The following is a 17,613-nucleotide window of genomic DNA, read 5'->3' on the forward strand; positions in this document are numbered from 1 at the left end:
TGTTCGCATATATGTGAGTGTGTGTGCATGTGCATGTGCGTGTGTGTGTGTGTATGTGCATGCGCATGTGTGTCTGTGTGAGTGTGTGTGTGTATGTGTGTGTGCGTGTGTGTTGGTGTGTGTGTGTATGTGCATGTGTGTCTGTGTGAGTGTGTGTGTGTGTCTGTGTGAGTGTGTGTGTGTGTGTGTGTGTGTGTGTGTGTTGGTGTCTCTGTCTAACCCTCAGTGACAGCTCAGCAGAGGCAGTCACAGGGCGGCTCTCTCTACCTTCAGGATGATGTCTCCTTCCTGCAGGTTCCCGTCCTTGGCAGCCAGGCCGGTGCTCGTCATCTCTTTGATGAAGATCTGGCTGCCCAGGCGAAGACCGTACTCTGGAAACACAACAAACAGATCAGTGAGAGGGGGGGGGGAGAAGACAGAGAAAGCCATGAAGAGAAAGAAAAGGGGGAATGAAGAGAGAGAGAACCAGAGAATATTCTACCAAGTTTCCAAGTCACATGGAGGTCAGGTCTTGACCCTACCACTTCCCATCCCAGGATTCATTTCATTTCAGGAATCAATCGACCTGACCTGGGAACTGCTCTGGGCCCTCCACCCCAGGGCTAAGCCAATCAGGGCCTCCTTAGAGCGAGCGGTCTCTTCCACACACAACGTCCCTGCCCCGCAATAGCCCTTCTAGGATTGGTCTGCCGAACAGCTTTAAGGTTCCTGACCACCAGGGCTAATCCAATCGAGCTACTGCAATAGCGCCTTAATGAAATCCACCAATGAAATCCAGAAGCCCTGCAGACAGGCTCGGCCAGAGTCCTATGCACTCGGACAGTCTTCGCCCAATTAAATTTATTCACACCAACGATTTGTGGATCATCTAGCCAATCAGCCGATCACAGCGCAGAACTGTAACTACACCTGAAATAAGTGACAGAGTAACACTGTAACTATACCGGCCATAAATGTGTAAACACTGTGTGTATATTTTCTATAAATGACGCTGTGTAACAGAGTAAATAACAGTTGTAAATAGGCGCTCCAGCTGCACGTCTCACCTTCATTGGGTCTGTTCTTCACCAGCAGGACGTTGACGGGTTTCTCCAGCGGCTCGTGGTCGTGGTTACGGTCGCGGGCTCGGCGGTCGGGGGAGGGCGAGCGGTCCTGCAGGCGGTCCCTGCTGAGGCTCCTCATCACCCTCTCCTCGGGGCGGGGCTCCGGGCGGGGCTCGGGGCGGGGCTCGGGGGGGCGGGGCTCGTACCGCCGCCGCTCGTAGCTGGGCTCTCGGCCGTAGCTGCCGCGGGCGGGGCTGAGGTCGCGCTCGGTGCTCCGCCCCCGGCTGCGCCCGCCGCCGCGGTGTTGGCGCTCGGGGCTGGGCTCGCGGTCCAGGGTCCGCCCCCGGCTGCCGTCCCGTCGCCGGTAGTCCGCCTCGGGGCTGACGTCGCGGTCCCGGCTCCGCCCCCGGCTGTGGCCCCGCCCGCGGTCGTAGTCGTGGGGGTTCAGGTAGCCGCTCTTCTCCACGCTGCGGTCCCGGCTCCGCTCCCGGGGGTAGCCCACGCCCCCGTTCCCCCCATGCCAGCCGGGGTCGCCGTGGTGACCGCTGCTGTGCACGCTGCTGTGCACGCTCCGCCGGTCGTAGTCGTCGTACTCGCTGGTCACCTGATCCTCCTCGTCCTGCGACGCCGATCGCTTCAGGGATTGGACCGGAACCTTCCGCGGCCGTTTCACTGTCTGCAGGGCAGCAGTGCGGCAGGACAACATTAAAACACAAGAAGGCGTAATCATGGAAGTGGACTGTCAAGCCCAACATAAGAATGTGAGATTTCATAATGCTAAAAACAGGCTGTCATGTTCTAGATGAGCGTAAAACTTAATGGTAAGAACGGACTATTCAGCCCATCTAGAACATAACAAGACCAGGTTAAAACCTAGTATATGGCTGGGCCTAACACACGTGATCCAGCTGACCAATGGTGTGACTTCATAACTCGCCCGACCAATGGTGTAACTTCATCACTCACTCAGTCACTCACTCAGTCAGTCACAGGCATTTGCGTTTGTAGGGCTAGCCCTGCTGTTGCGGTCCAGCCAAAAACATAAGAATACATAAGGGTAAGAACAGGCCCCGTAGCCCTACCTATAACCCTTTAAGGTGTGAGATCACAAATATGTAATCAGAATGTATTTAACTGAACATTCTAATGCTGGTGTCACAATCAGGACTGGTGCTGTAATTGAAAGCAATGGAGTTCTAGAACACTGAAAAGAAAAAGAAAAAAAAAACGGTCAATACGCAAGGCCGTACTCACAATCTTGGCCACTTTCCCGCATTTCCTCAGCTGCTGAACGGCGAAGGAGTGAGGCACGTTGTCCATGGGGATGGCGTTGACCAGCACGACGCGGTCGTTCTCGCTGCATAGGAGAGGCAACAAATCGAGACAGATATTAGCCACCCGCTCCTCCTGTCCCACAGGGGGACAGGCATCCTAACAGCTCCAACAACTCGCACAGGCGAGGAAGGGACTGCTTACGGAGTAAATGGGTTATGTGCCACACAGCTGGCCAGACTTAAATCCTGCTGGCTTTTCTGACAATAAGAATAAATTGAATCAGAGTATTACACAGGAAAACGGTGATCCAAGCTGCAGCACCTCGCTGTGTGCCGTAGGGACTTCGGAAAAACTGCAAAACAGAAACTCCACCTTGGTGACAGACTTATCAGTCCAACTTTAGAGTTGCTTTTACATGTCTGTCAGGTAGTCGATTTGTAGTAAGCAGTTCTAATTTATTAAATAAGTGAGAGGGGTCTAACAGACACTGAACATGAAGAGGGAGAGATTGACAGGAAGTATACAGGAAGTGGAATAGACTGACAGGAAGTTTGTGAGACTCACAGGAAGTGTACATGAAGTGGGAAATGCATGAACCCAGACAGCAACCGGAAATGCAGGAGACCGACCGGAAGTGCACAGGAAGTGTGAAAACTGACAGGAAGTATACCACAAGTGAGAGAGAGGAGGAAAATGTATTCCAAATGAAAGAGCGACGGCGAGTTTTACGCACAAGAGCAGTCCGTCAGCCGGTCCTCCCGCCAACACGTCCGATACGATGATTGACGTCTCTCCGTTTTCTACGTTGGGGTTGTCCCGCCCCCCCGACACGGCAATCCCAAAGCCCATCTTTGAGTCCTTCAGACACAGGATGAGAGAGAGAGAGAGAGAGAGAGAGAGAGAGAGAGAGAGAGAGAGAGAGAGAAATCAAACATTGTCATTTTACAATATTCACATCATTATACATTTCACAAATATTTTTCACAGGAATTTTTAAAATGCAAACAGGAAAAAGATCATTTTAAACCAATGCCTTTTTTTACAAGGGGGCTGAGTGGAATTCTTAAAAAATTGCAGGATGGAGAGAAAGAGAGGGAAAGAGAAGGAAAGAGTCCAAAAGAGAAAGATAACAATCCTATCCCCCGCACCTGCAATACATCTGTCTGTGATGATGATGCCAAACCACATTGCACACAGGTCAAGACAAAAAAAGGGATGAAGAGTGTGCAGGAGAGAGAGAGAGAGAGTGAGGGAGAACGAGAGTGAGATCTCCACCCTTTCACAATGACCGCAGGGTCAGCTGGATCCACCTCCAATCCCAGAATTCCTTGAGACAGAAACTGCCAGAACACACCCTCTGAGATCAGCGTAAACAAGCCCTCTCATGTCTGGCTAAACCAGAGTGAATCTCTTTCCAAACTGAGACCAATGAAAAGGGAGACATTTACTGGGTATTTAATGAGATGATTCATAGTATCACAGGCCATGTGACACCCCTGGGAGGGACAGAATAGATGAACACAGGGAGATTCCATAAATCCAGTTTTCACTGGAATTTTTATTATTCAAGAGCGAGAGAACTCTGTTTCAACCAACCAAAACTTCACCATACACCCTTACAGTATCCTGGTTTTTTTTTTTTAAAACCCCAAAACATCCATCAATTTTCTAAGCCGCTTATTCCTAGTCTGGCTTGCAGGTGGGCTGGAACCTATCCCAGCATGCAGTGGGCAAGAGACAGGAATGCACCCTGGACAGGTTTGCCCATCCATCACAGACAAACTAAAACATCAAAGTACCAATAAACCAAAACACAATGTAAGCCTTGAAGCTGGGTTTTTTTCCCCCTCTCTCTTGGTCTCTCTCTCTCAGCGTGACAAATCCTAGTCCCAGCCACCCACTGCAGACAGAAGCACACCTGCAAACCTTGATTTGATTGGGTAACGGAACTCGGGTGCGTGTGCCCAGCCAACCGGTAGGCGTGGCCCCAGGTTGCCATGGTATCCTCGTCCAGATCGAGGCCCAGCCACAGACGGTCACTCAGGCCATTTACAGCCTGTGCGATGGGCGGAGGGTGGGGACGTAATGACAGCGGGGCAAGGTTTACTTTCGGTAAACTCGCCCCCCCCCCCCCCCCCGTCCTTAGTTCCTTCCTTTCATGTTCGTCTGATAAGCGCACAGTCAGCACAAACGCGGCCGTCGAGGCTTCCTGCGATTTGCGGGTTAAACCCGTGTGGATTTCCCCACGACTCCAGGGTCTAAGTGTGTACGCCGCCAGTGAACAAGAACCATAAGAACACAAAATGAGGAAAAACAGGCCATTCAGCCCATCTAGAGCTTATGAACCATAAGAACACATAATGAGGAGAACAGGATATTCAAGCCCCTCCACTCTCTTCATTTACATACAGACTAGAGAGTATCCAGCACTGTGTAAACCCCCCTAAAGGTCTCTGACACTTTCCGAGCTGGAAAGCTGTTCTAAACAGTTCTGGAACACTCTCCATTTAAAGAAAATACTTCCTTTATGCAAGGGCAGGATTATTTAGAGCACGGCTTTTTGAATAATGTCCACCTATGCCCCCTTGTTCTGCTGAAGATGCAAACTCCAGCGTTAGTGGGTCATAATTAATGTTTCAATAAATCAAACACTTTTCATTTTACATTACGCGCACACTGCCCTAATACATTTCTGCGCTGCCATTTTCTGCAGGGAATTAAACGTGTAAACAGGAAAAAGCTCATTTGAACCAATGACTCCCTAACTTAAAAAGGTGACTGAGCAAAATTCTTTGAAAATTGTGAGATAGTGGGGAAGAGGGAGTGTCTAACAGAAAAACAGAGCAGAATCTGGGTGGTATTTTGCCGGGGGGGGGGGGGGGGGGGGTGGGGGTGCGCAGGAAGGGAGAGAGAGAGCAAGAGAGAGACAGACAGACAGACAGACAGATAGATAGATAGAGAGAGTGCGGGAGGACAGAGCAACGCGGAGGTCACGCACACACACAGGAGACGGGGAGGGAGGAGACCAGGCCGGCCAATCGCCACTCGCCGAGCGTCGCGTCCCTTCGCCGTCCCCGTCCCACCTGACGCCCGCTGTCAGACGGCCCGCGCGCGGCTCTTCTTGCGGTTTCCACGGAGACGTGGCCCCGCGCTCTCTCCTCCCCTTGCATTATTAATGCGCCCGGCAGACGTCCCCGGAGCAGGGACCTCAAACTGTCCGAGGGGCGGCGGCTTCTGCTGACTTCAGCCGTGCTTCTGCACTTAAGTGTTTAATTTATGTCGCTGACTATCCGAAGAGTCAGGGACATAAATTATGCCTTTAATTCATGTCTCTGACTCTCTAATGAGTCCTACCACCTGGCCTCCCAGGTTTTCAATCTGACGCTGGATATTAAGCATGTAAATGGGGTAAGCGTGTAACGTGTAATAGCGTGTAACGTGTGACCTCCACCGTTCCGCTAAGCGAATAACGTTAAATTACGAATTCCATTCACAGAAGATATTTCCTGTGCTTAACCGGATTTATTTTAAATAATTTATTTTGAATAAATGACATTTAAATGTTCTTTGGCACGCTCCAGGGAGAAAGCAACTTTTTTTTTAAAACGACCAGCGCTCAAAATGTTGAGCTTAAGAAGAGAGCACATTGATAGATATACTATAAATATATTTATTCACAGAGTATTAGGTATTCCAAATAGGGGAAAGAATAGGAGGTAAACAATAAAATAAAATAAATATCACAATTTTAGCATTCTATCAACCCAGTGTGCCATGGATCATTTAGTAAACCTTCCACAGCAGACAGTGAGTGTGCAGGCTCGGAATTGGGTGTGAAGAGTGACAGACAGTTTACTGCATGCTGTTGCAGATAGCCTGCTTTCTCACCGCCGGTAAACTGATAGCGAACGTCAAAAAAAAGGCAATAAATAAATGAAGTGGAACAGAGAGAGTGTGGCACGGCCTGCCAGTCTGCATCGTTCTGGGGGGGGAGCGGTTAGTGTTTAATCTTAGTCAGTGGAGAGGCGGTGGCTCTCTGCTTCAAAGTGGCTACGCGTGCAGACTACGTCGCTGCCCAATTTCAACCTTCCTGCCCGCAGCTCGCACCGGCCTAGCGCACCCAGGAGACCAGTAATGATTAAGCCCATAATTGCGATTTGCGTAAGGAGAAGGCTTTGGTGAGCTCACCAGACAGTGTGGAGGAAAAAGGTAACGCTCTCTGACTTAATCGCGGTTCATAGTTAAGGACGACATTGTTACCGAATATGCGCATTATAAACGCGCCTTTACTCCATTTAAAACTTGTATCATTAGCTATCCATCGCCTCGCTAGCGCTTGGTTAATCAATAACAACCGCAAAGTGGCCGTGGCTAATGTTTGTAGCCGTAGTTGGTTACACACTTGCAAACATCGCTCACCAGGGCTATATGTAAACTCCTGTCAGAGATCTCATGTTTATCCATCAAATATGAATAAACGCAATGGCAGATCACAGAGAACTTCCACTGATCTAATCAAGGCCTGCCGGGGAAAAGCAGCCATTTTTCTTTTTTACTCGATAAGGCACCCGCATGTCCAGCTGTCACAGTTAAAATGTGACATCCAGCAAGGGCACAGGTAGAGCATAGCAAGCAGCAACCTTTCGGTGACAAATCTAAAGAGCTATTCGTTATGCAAACCAAAGCTGTTTTTTCTAAGTAGAGTGGGAGAGTCGGCAATCCTTTCCATTTTTTTTTTTTTTTTGCTTTATTCAGACAGGTGGCTTGAAAGCTGACACCACACATCTCACCGCACTAGGGTTGCAAAGTTTGGGGAATATTCAGGAGTGGAAACTTTCCATGGGAAAATTGTCTGAGAATTTTTCCGAGAAAGTTTCCGAGAAATACCAGAAAGTTTCAAGAATTTACTGGAAATTTGCAACCCTAGTTCAACCCACCAAATCTGTTTTAAGAGACTACGTACCATCTCACACAGCATAAACATATCTACCATTTCTAAATATATATATTTTTATAAACAGGTTTATGTGCAAACCAATCAGGGAGCTGATGGGAGTGGTTAACAAAGGAGCCAATCAGGACGCAGACAGACGGGAGACTCACCCGCTGTAGGGTCACAGTGTACTGCTCCCACACCATCTCCTCCATTCCTGAGTTCTGTGGGGACAAGAGGGTTGCATGTGCATTACACAACTGTAACACGGGAATAAGGTACTACGCAGTAATAACGGAAGAGTCATCATTACAAACACTCAACCCGAGATATGCAGGCGTAACACATTCATGAAAAAGGTTATCCAACCATTACAGCTCAATAATACGAATTCAGTAACCACACAGTAATAACAATATATGGTTATTACTGGCTAATAACTTATTAGGTATATATTTATATGGAGGTACAAGCACTGGTATTACTGAGCAGTGACAAAGTATGAGTGCTACTGAACTGTAACCCAAGTACTACTGAGCTATACAACAGAGGGGCTCATTTAAATATACACTGTAACAAAGGAACTCCTGGTATCACCATCTTAAAAGACATTCGATGTTACTGACTTATAATGAGAAATATAGGTATTGCAGACATATAAGTCAGAAAATCCTAGTATTTCTGATTAATACTGCAAGAAATGGGTATTACAAACTTGTAAGACAAGAAATATTGGAATTATTAACTATTATAACACATTCAATCCTAGTATTCCTAACTTCTACTGCACCATAAAACAGGACACAGGTATTAATAATGAATAATTAACAATAGGGAGTATATGTGCTTTTCTGGGCATAGCAGCATGGAGGGAGGGGGGGGCAAGGTAATCATAACAATGACTTTCATCCTGTTATTGAGGACAGTGTCCAGCACGCCTGCCGTATCACATAAACTGATACTCCACCTGTCCTAACAGCCCTTCCAGAAAAACAATGACCGCTGATCACAGATGTGTTCATGAGTAATATTTTCATAAGAAAAAAGGTTGTTTTCATAACTTTCACACACACACAGGCCCGATCGATCCGACGACCACACACAGGCGAAAACAGAGAAGAGTCAACTCCAAACGGGGGGGGGGGGGGGAGGGGACGAGAAACATCTCATCACCGCACATGAGTCACAGCGTTTTTTTAATGTTTACACAAGCTGCTCTGGTCTTAGAACACGTCTGTGCTGAAACTCTAGAGAAACTCTCTCTCTCTCTCTCTTTCTCTCCCTCTGTCTCCCTCCTCTCTCACTCTCTCACTCTCTCTCTCACTCTCTCTCTCTCTCACTCTCTGTCTCTCTCCTCTCTCTCACACACACACACACACACTCTCTCTCTCTGTATCTCTCTCTCTGTCCTGTTCCTGGAGCACACTACCACTGGGTTCCATACAGCTGTTAGCAGGCGACTGTTTAAACAGCCCACCCATGTTAGTGCTGCGGTTAAACCCCCTTCTGGAGGCCGTGAGACAGGAGGCTTTGGGATCCCTGGAGAGGGAAGTGGCCGCAATCCCACGGGTTCCACGGAGGAGGGGAACACACGCCCCGGGATCGATAGTTCAACGATTAACTCAGGACCGGTTACAAGAGAACATCTGACCTCAACTCTGTCAACAACGAGCCCTTGTTCCTCCACAGCAAGTGATTTGGTAAAATGAACTCAAGCTAATGGGACAACTTGATAGAAAATCCTACTGGTGCATTTCATTGTAAACTCATATTCTGTTTAATGAAGGCAGGAGTTGCATTATGGGCAAAAATCTTTTTAAAAAAAAAAACAAACCCGAGATGCCTGATGTAATTCATTTGTATTTGCTAAAAAAATGTCTCATTAATCCCAGCAGTGATAAATGTGCTGTACGAAGTAGGGGCGGGAAAAACTCAGAAGACTGCTGAACAGTTACACAGCAAAAAAGATGCGATTACACATTTAAACGACAAGGTTGGGGGAGGGAGGGTTCTAAACTTCCCACACTTCGATTTAAACTGACATGCTACCTAAACAAGGCTATGGCCAAGATGTGTGTTTATATACAATGTGACAAAAGCAGCCACACAGCACACTTTAAAGATGAATGCTGCGTACCATTAGAGCACAAATCTAAAAGTGCCATATGATGGATAGAACACAGCGGACAACTTCAAACACGTTGAGAGGACACAACAGTAATAAGGTGTTGGGTTTACAGAATCTTCAAAAAAAGACTGAGAAGATTACTGAGAATTAGATGCAGTGGGGCTACAGCTGTTAGCATGGCTGCTACACGGCTAGTCACTCAGTCACTGCTGAGTGTTTATATCTCACACGATTTTTCACTTCTCATTTTATCCTTCTCTCCCACTTTCTTTTCTGCCCCTCTCCACCCTCTCAGGTACCTCTCTCTCCTTTTCTCCTCATTCAGTCTCATTTCCAGTACTCTCCCTCCATCAGTCCCTCTCCATCTCCTCTCCTCTCCCTCCCTTTCTCTCTCCTTCTCTCTCTCTAGGTTTAGCAGGCCCTGATTTGGCTGGTAGGACATTATAAGAGGACCCAGTCGCTGTGTTAATGAGGGGTTGATAGTGATGCCAGGCCCATCCATCCCATCTAATCCATGGCTGATTGGGTTCTTTGCTTTGTTTTGTTTTTTTATTTGGTAAAGGGGGGAGGGGGGGGAGGGGGGGGGGGGTCAGGCAAGGTCGCTGTCCTGGTTGAAGAACTCAGGAGAATAATGAGAGACGCAGGATGGAGAGAGTGAGAGACAGAGAGAGAGAGCTGGAGAGAAAGTGAGAGACAGAGGGGGAGCAAGTGCAAGAAAGAGGGCACAAGGGAGAAAAGGAAAAGATGAGAAAGCGGGAGAGGGAGAGGTAGAAATGGAGAGAGAGGGAGAGATGAGAGAGAGATGCAAGACTGTGAATGGTATAACGGGGAGGAGGGAAGGACATGCACATGACAGTGAAAAATAAAATAACATCCCACAGCACAGTGTCCCTGAGTTTGAGCAAGATCATTGGTCTTTTGTACAAGATCACCTACCTCTCCGCCTGACCCCGCCATGCTAACCAAATATCCTGCACAGGGAAAGCGGCAGCGCTAAACTCCCTTATGTACACTGCCTGAATGAGCCGGGCTGCTCTCCTGCGTGCGCAAACACTCTCTGCCCTCAGGTGTGTAAAGAGCTCGCCTCAGACTCTCCACACTAGCAAGTACTTCACCCTGCTTCGCAATTTTAAAAAAAATAATACATTTTCTGTCACACTACTGTACAGCAATCACTCACTTTTCCCCAAACACCAGATAAAACACAGCCGACAACAGAAAACAAAACATTAAAAGTCCAGCTTCACTTCCACAGGTGCAGTGAACCACAGCTAAGAGAGCAACGCACGACTATACAGTAAGTTAAGCGCAACAACAGCAATAAAAAGTGCAAAAGGCTGTTAAGCAGTAATACTGGCACAGCGAACGCCCTCCTGCTTACTGTGTTCCTCTGACAGGTCAGGCTAGGTCCCGGCGGGGGTGTTTTTTAAGGATTTTTGCCCCTGTCGTCCTCCAGAGCAGACCCGCAGGCCCACTGGCTCCCGTGGCGGGCACTAACCGCTATCTGTACTTAAGACTCCTCCGGCACAGCCGCGATCCGAGGGCCCCAGGAGGGCTGACCCAAAATACACCCTCCAGCAGCGCCACTTCTCTCCCCGTCCTCCTACATAAGGAGGACGAGCCAGCGTGAGGTCAGCATCGCCACGGCAACCCAACCGCCTCCCTCCCCAGGTACACGCCCACGCCACCCGCAGCCCGTCGTGCCCAGAGAACCTTCCTGTCAGACGGTCCCCTCTCTCCCTACACCGGGCCTGGTTCCGGCCGTTACCATGGGGACCGTTACCGCTGGTCCGTCTCCCAGGTGCTCGGGTTTATTTTGGAAAGTCTACTGCTGACAGGCCTGTTTACTCTGCTACCCAAAAACAAACACTGCCCCAAAAACCCTGCTATACTTTATCAGTTTATAGAACAACCATGTAAGTATACATCACTCTCTTTCCTGTTCTCTCTTGTAGACAGCCAAACACACACACACACTTTAAATTAGACCAAAAATATACCTCTTCATACACCAAAAAAAGGCAGCTAAAGGAACTTTACACATACAGCTTAGTTGTCTCACACAAGCACATCACACACGCACGCGTACGTGTGAGTGTGCACGGGTCCACAGATTCACGTTCACACACGTGCACGAACGCCCTTCAGTAGTGTTGTTGACACTGAAATGTTCTTGCTCCCAAAATCAAATATTAAAGCAATAAAATGCTGTGCTCTATGGCTCACTGTAGAACCAAAGAAATGACTCACAGTGACGGAATCTGCATTCTCTCACACTTCCAGGCACGAGAATCAAATGTACCTGTTAATAATCTGCTATTCTATAACCATTTAATGAATATGTATCATATGGATAAAAACATTTTCTCTATTTGGGTGATTAGAAAACACTTGCAGTCAAGTTGTCAAAGGAATCGAAAACTGGCAATTATTTCAATGTTCAAAATTACTGACACACGCATACACACACACACACCTGCGTAACACAGTGAGCTGGCGTTTTCGGCAAAGCCATGTAGTTAAAAAAAAAAAAGCAGCGACAAGCAAAAAACAAACAACCCAAGAATGCCCCTGGGCATGCCAGAATCAACACAACAGTCTTCCAGGGGATCGACAAGCCAGTCGCCATGAGAAACATCTTCCACAACTACACCACACTCTTTAAAAAGCAGTAACACACACCAAAGACAGACATCTATTTTACAGGGAGCAAAACTGTATGAAAACAACTAATTATTGAATTACTCTAAGAATGGATGTTGATTTTTCTCAAAATTCCGATCTTAATTTTTCAGTAACTAAACGCAGCCCACATCAGCCTTCTGTAAAAGAATATCCAGATCTCAGAGTGGCAGTTTCCTCCGGCTTAGCTCTGCAGACGGAGAACAGCCATCACCGAACCACACAAACTTTTCACGACAAAAACAGAGGAACCAGAGGCCGCCCCACACCGCACCGCACCACACCACACCACAGAAACCGAGCGGCGGGATGAGAAGGTTAATCCGAGCCGAACGGGGGGACCGACGGGGCGAGCTCCCGCCCGAAACACCAGATCCTCCCTTATCCCCCGGGTGACCGAGTTCACCCACCAGTTTCAGCAGGCATGACGCGTTCCCGCTGCGGGAGTAGAGCACCAGGAAGCTGCCCCGCCACTCCGCCGAGTCCCCCCGCGTCCCGAGCCGCGCCCCTCCGAGCTCCAGCGGCCGTCGCCCCCACCGCCGCCGCCGCCGTCGCCGTGGCGCCCGCCGGAACCGCCGAGCGCAGCGACCGAAGGGGAGGCAGTCCGCGCTCATGTCTCCCCCCCCCCACCACCCGAACCGCTCGCGCTCCGATCTCGTTAAGCGCTGTTGTTTTTCCAGGGGAGGGTGGGGTGGGGGGGGGGGATTAGAGCGAGCGAGCGGAGCGTAGCGCTAAAAATAACTCACGGAGCCGAGCGGGATCCTGAGCGGCTTGCCGGCGCGGACCCATCTCCTGCGCAGCGCCGTCTTCATGTCGCCGGCGGGAGGCTGGTCTGAGGGCGCTCCGCGTCGCTCCCGCCAACCCCCACACCCCCCCGCACACCCCACCCCCACCCCCCACCACGACGACCTGGCGAGGTTTCCGTCCGTCCCAACGGCCCGCCGCCCCGCTCTTACGTAACGCTAATACACCGCTGGCCTACATTCGGGAAACAAAGCCCTCTGTCGATATTCACGGGGTCGAAATAAATCATACAAAAAGGGGTTTAAAAAAACGGTTTACTCATCCATGATCTTTATCGTCTAACGTCAGCCTGCCAGAACAAAGTTCTTCTCCAGCTCTATTTACTTTTTATAAAAATTTTTTACTTTTAACTTTTTTAATATTAAAAACATTAAAAATCATAAATACTGTCTTTCTAACTCACAGCACTTGACAATACTTTGCATTGTTCAGTTTGTATTCCGTTTCTTCTCACAGAAAAAGCAAACCGTAAGGATGTAAATCTGAACAGGGAAAGGACCCATTAAGAAGAACTGCATGGTGACTGTAGATCACAGCTTGAATTACACAAGCTAATCCTCCACCCCCTTCTGTAGCTGAAAAGTACAGCAATTCATTTCATTCGGTTATAAAAGAACTGTAAAATATTAGTGGGCAAAATAGATGACAAATGAATGACCGGCTAATAGGCCGCATCACAATTAAGTCGGAGGACGCGAATGTCCTGTACAGCATGGCTTTGTATAGGATCGAAATTAATCAGTGATAAAGCCATAAGAATCCGACCTGATCCGATTCAGAGCTGCCGTTTAATTAGTTTGTGCTCCACGTGACTTCTCATCATGCATGTGCCCCGTCCCCCGTCCCCCCCAGCTAACTGAAGCTCAACCAACGATCCATACTTCTGGCAGTTTTAATTTGGTTTTACACACCCTACATAACCACTAACATGCTCTTTACCCCTTTCAAGAACAGGTCTTTTGGAATGTTTTTCAAAATTCTAATTCGCTCTTCTAGAACACTGCTTTCAGTCGCCAGTAGTGACTGTTACGTCAGCACTGGAATGTTCGGTTAAGAACGTTCCGATAACATATTTGTGATCTCCCACCGTAAAAGGGTTAAAAGACCCCGACATGCTCTCCGCGGGTGGATTTTTAAAAACAGCAATCTGAATGGGAGAAAAAATACTCTGGGATTAAAAGGCCGGTTCGCCCCCACGTCATCGCGTGCACGTCACCACAGCAGGCAAACGCACTGTTTCTTCCGCCCGCGGAGAACTGCAGCGAATGCTCGGTCTCTCAGCAGCAGTCCGAGAGTGTGAGAAACTCCTATTTTTAACCGACGCCGCGGTGTGTACACCGCGAACATTCCTCTCCAGCGCACGTAAAAAAGCCTCACACCGAATGTAACACTGAATAACAACTAGGTCTACAGTTTTTCTCCCTAATGACACAGAAACAGGTGCCACTTAGCTAAAAATAGGTGTTTGAAAGTGTTTAACGGCGGTAATTACCGTCAAACGGCATAACTGGCAATGTATGGCAAGTTCGGATCATTCTGCAATTAGCCAAATTCGGCTGCTTAACCATTACATGGCCGTGCTGAAAATGTCACATTCGGTTTTATTCCGGATGATGGACTGAGAGCCTTACGTTCAATGGGACATTTAGGCACACTGTGTTGCCATGGAGTTTGGTTCCATAACCTGCGTCTTAGTCTGCATGACATGAAAATATAAACTACAAATAAATGAAATACAAATATCAAAAACTGTTAGACATTACTATTTAGAGTTTATAATGTCATATGGCATAATACAAAAGGCAGTGTTGATTTTATCATTAACTCTTCCAAAAGCATATCCTGGTGGAGTTCATAACCAGGTGTGTACTAGGACAGACGGGACAGGACAATTCAGAGGTTGCTGGTACTTGAAAAAAAAAAAAGTTAAAAATGAATGAGTCCCAAAAAAAGCCTGACCTGATGATACACTCGGTTAAAAACCAACTGCCGTTCTGATGTCTTTTTATTTTAAAACGAGCAGGAAGATTGCGCTTCCACACACAAGCGCGATATTTCCTTGGCTATTTGTCTGAAGACAGAAGCCTCTTAGGAAGGATGAAAGCACCAATTACACATGCATGGTTTGTCTCTATAAAGCTCCTGAATGACCACAAGGCTCATCGCACACCGAAAACGTTCCAAAGTTAATTTTTAAAGGATGCCACCCTCAAAAACGTACTTTTGTTGTACAGGACAGCGTCCTGGAAGAAGACTTAAGAGGAACAGGTCCCCCAAACCAACTGAAATACGTCCAGTGGTGCACAGGGAACAAATCCCACAAACCACAAGGGCAAAACGACCAGACACACTGTAACAGCTGTGCACCAGAACCCAGTTTACCTTTGTACAGGCAGCAAAAGTTTGTGTTCCAGTCATGGACATTATCAAGCTTTCACCAAAAGCGGCCCTTAAAATCACCTTGAAGTCCAGCCTAAGAACACCAGGGGTCAGGGGTCAGGGGTCAGGGGTCAAGGATCAAAAACGCCCCACTTGTGCCTACCACCTTGCAAGGTGTTGGTACAGCACACAAACATTGCACTTCCCCTTTGACCCCTCTCTACATCCCCCCCCCCCCCCCCCAAGCACACACACTGTTGCTCCAGGGCATAAGATGGCCAGAGGTTTGAAAAGAAATTAGACAGTGTGTCTGTGTCTGTGTCTGTATGAGAGTGAGTGTGAGAGAGAGAGAGAACTATAGCGGGAAAGATTGGGGGATGAGAGAAAGAAGAAAATTAGATCAAATGTTTCACCAGCCTCTCTCTCTCTCTCTCAGGATCATGTGAGCTGGCTCTGCATGTCTGCAGGTGGTCCTCACTGTAAGACAGGCCTGCAGTACAGCTTGTCAGAGCCTGTTTCCATCTCTCTCTCACAGACAGGCGCACACACACACACACACACACACACACACACAGACACACGCACACGCACACGTATGCACACACACACACACACACGCAGACACACCGCATGCGCACACACACACACACAAAATCATTGTCTTTAGAGTCCAAGAACACTCCGAAAAAAATGTGACACTTGGACACTCTCCACCTCCTTAAACCACCATTAAAAAAGATACCATCTCAACATTCTTCCCATACACAAGATGGAACTCATTATTCAGATTTAAATACCACTTAACCCTGAACCGGAGAACACACTTTCAGATACAGTACTTTCAGAACAGTATCAATCATCTCTGGCAGGACTCGTATTATCCGCTGTACTGTTTCTTACCTGCGGTCACTTGATTGACATCTTGAGCCCTGAAACAAGTGATCTGCTACTCAAAAATCAGCTGCAGTGAAGAGATCCCTTCCATGTTGAGGGGGAGCAAAAACACATCTGATTATAAATCTTTCGGGGGCACTGACCCATACAGAGATGCTTGTGATGCGTTTGACCTCAGGGTCTCCATCTTGATTGGTGGCCTTGGGCGAGAGAAGCTCTCGGTCACTTCAAACGGCTGAAGAACAGACTATTAACTGCCAAACAGACCATTTACCACCGGCTGATTACTGCCAACGAACAGTCCATTTTCCACCAAAGAACAGACTATTTACTGGAGAAAAGCAGACCATTTACTGCTGAAGAACAGACCATTTACTGGTGTACAACAGACCATTTACTGGTATACAACAGACCACTTACTGCTGAAGAACAGACCTTTTACTGCTGAGGAACAGACAGTTTGCTGCTCACAGCCAAGCCAGAAATGATCCCCATCCCAGCAAAGTTAATCTTCCCTTCAATCTGAAATATTTAAAAGCATCCTTTGCCCCTCATAAATAAATAGTCACATCTGTAGCCATGTTGTGTTGAGCTGTGTTGTATTGATCCCTCCGTGCTGAAGGAAGCAGCTTCTTTGGATCGGGGTGGCTGACACTCACCATGCAAGCCGGGTTACCCTTATAACACCACCCCTCCATCTACAGGCAACAATAAGGCAAATTATCCAAGTCTCTCCCAGACCAACTGTCCAATTGCCTTATTGAGCAGTTACACAACATGACCAACATGCCACCGATAGGTTCAAGCGATCAGGGAAAAAAAAAACAAACGATACAATTATAAAAGCTATTTAGCCCAGCAAATAGAACGTACTGTAATGCGGTAGATGAGATTCATTAAAAGCGCAGTTTAATCTTGAAAGAATACCAGAAGCTATTCTGCCCAGGGAGCTCTCTATCAGAAATGTGACCTTTACTGAGAAATCAATCTCATCGAAGGATGAGTCAACAATGCCCGCACTTACAGTCCACAGACAATTACAGCATGGAAAACAATCTGGGCTCTTTCTATTAGAAAACTGCCTGTACACTCTCTGGGCCCCAAAGCAATAAGCCGGCTTCGACATGCACACACAAGTCTCCGTGGATTTGGGCTTGCGATTATCAGCAAAGCAGGGGTTGGCTCATCAGGTCCGCGTGTCAGTTGGCTGGCCAATCAGGTCCGTGTCTCAGTGGGCTGGCTAATCAGGTTTGTGTGTCAGTTGGCTGGCCAATCAGGTCTGTGTGTCGTTTGGCTGGCCAATAAGGTCCATGTGTCAGTTGGCTGGCCAGTCAGGTCCATGTTTTAAAGTTGAGACACAACAACAGAAAAAGTGAACTGCTTGTACAACAGCAGCACAGACAGGTCAAGGGCACCTTTAAAAGAGGGCAACTGCCAGGTTGAAGCCAGGAGGGGACACAGCAGTAATGGCTAAA

At 47.9% G+C, this 17,613-nt stretch overlaps 1 protein-coding gene across 10 annotated transcripts in view; it reads right to left on the reverse strand.

Annotated features, from left to right (window-relative positions):
• LOC118237445 (tight junction protein ZO-2-like) overlaps positions 1-17,613 on the reverse strand; it is an 87,999-nt gene that overhangs the window by 19,678 nt on the left and 50,708 nt on the right. For 5 of the 10 annotated variants that reach the window (XM_035436162.1, XM_035436156.1, XM_035436158.1 and 2 more), the window contains 5 exons: positions 7,422-7,475; positions 3,052-3,176; positions 2,298-2,400; positions 1,047-1,719; positions 268-371 (listed from right to left, as the gene is read on the reverse strand). In XM_035436162.1, coding sequence (XP_035292053.1) covers positions 268-371; positions 1,047-1,719; positions 2,298-2,400; positions 3,052-3,176; positions 7,422-7,466 — 1,050 coding nt within the window. In that variant the 5' untranslated portion in view covers positions 7,467-7,475. Of the gene's footprint in view, positions 1-267; positions 372-1,046; positions 1,720-2,297; positions 2,401-3,051; positions 3,177-7,421; positions 7,476-10,760; positions 10,908-12,471; positions 12,543-12,807; positions 12,901-17,613 lie in introns of those variants that run through there. The other 5 variants (XM_035436161.1, XM_035436153.1, XM_035436160.1 and 2 more) reach the window with 4 other exon arrangements.

Source organism: Anguilla anguilla, chromosome 10 (genome assembly GCF_013347855.1).
Source record: "Anguilla anguilla isolate fAngAng1 chromosome 10, fAngAng1.pri, whole genome shotgun sequence".
Classification (NCBI taxonomy): Eukaryota; Metazoa; Chordata; class Actinopteri; order Anguilliformes; family Anguillidae; genus Anguilla; species Anguilla anguilla.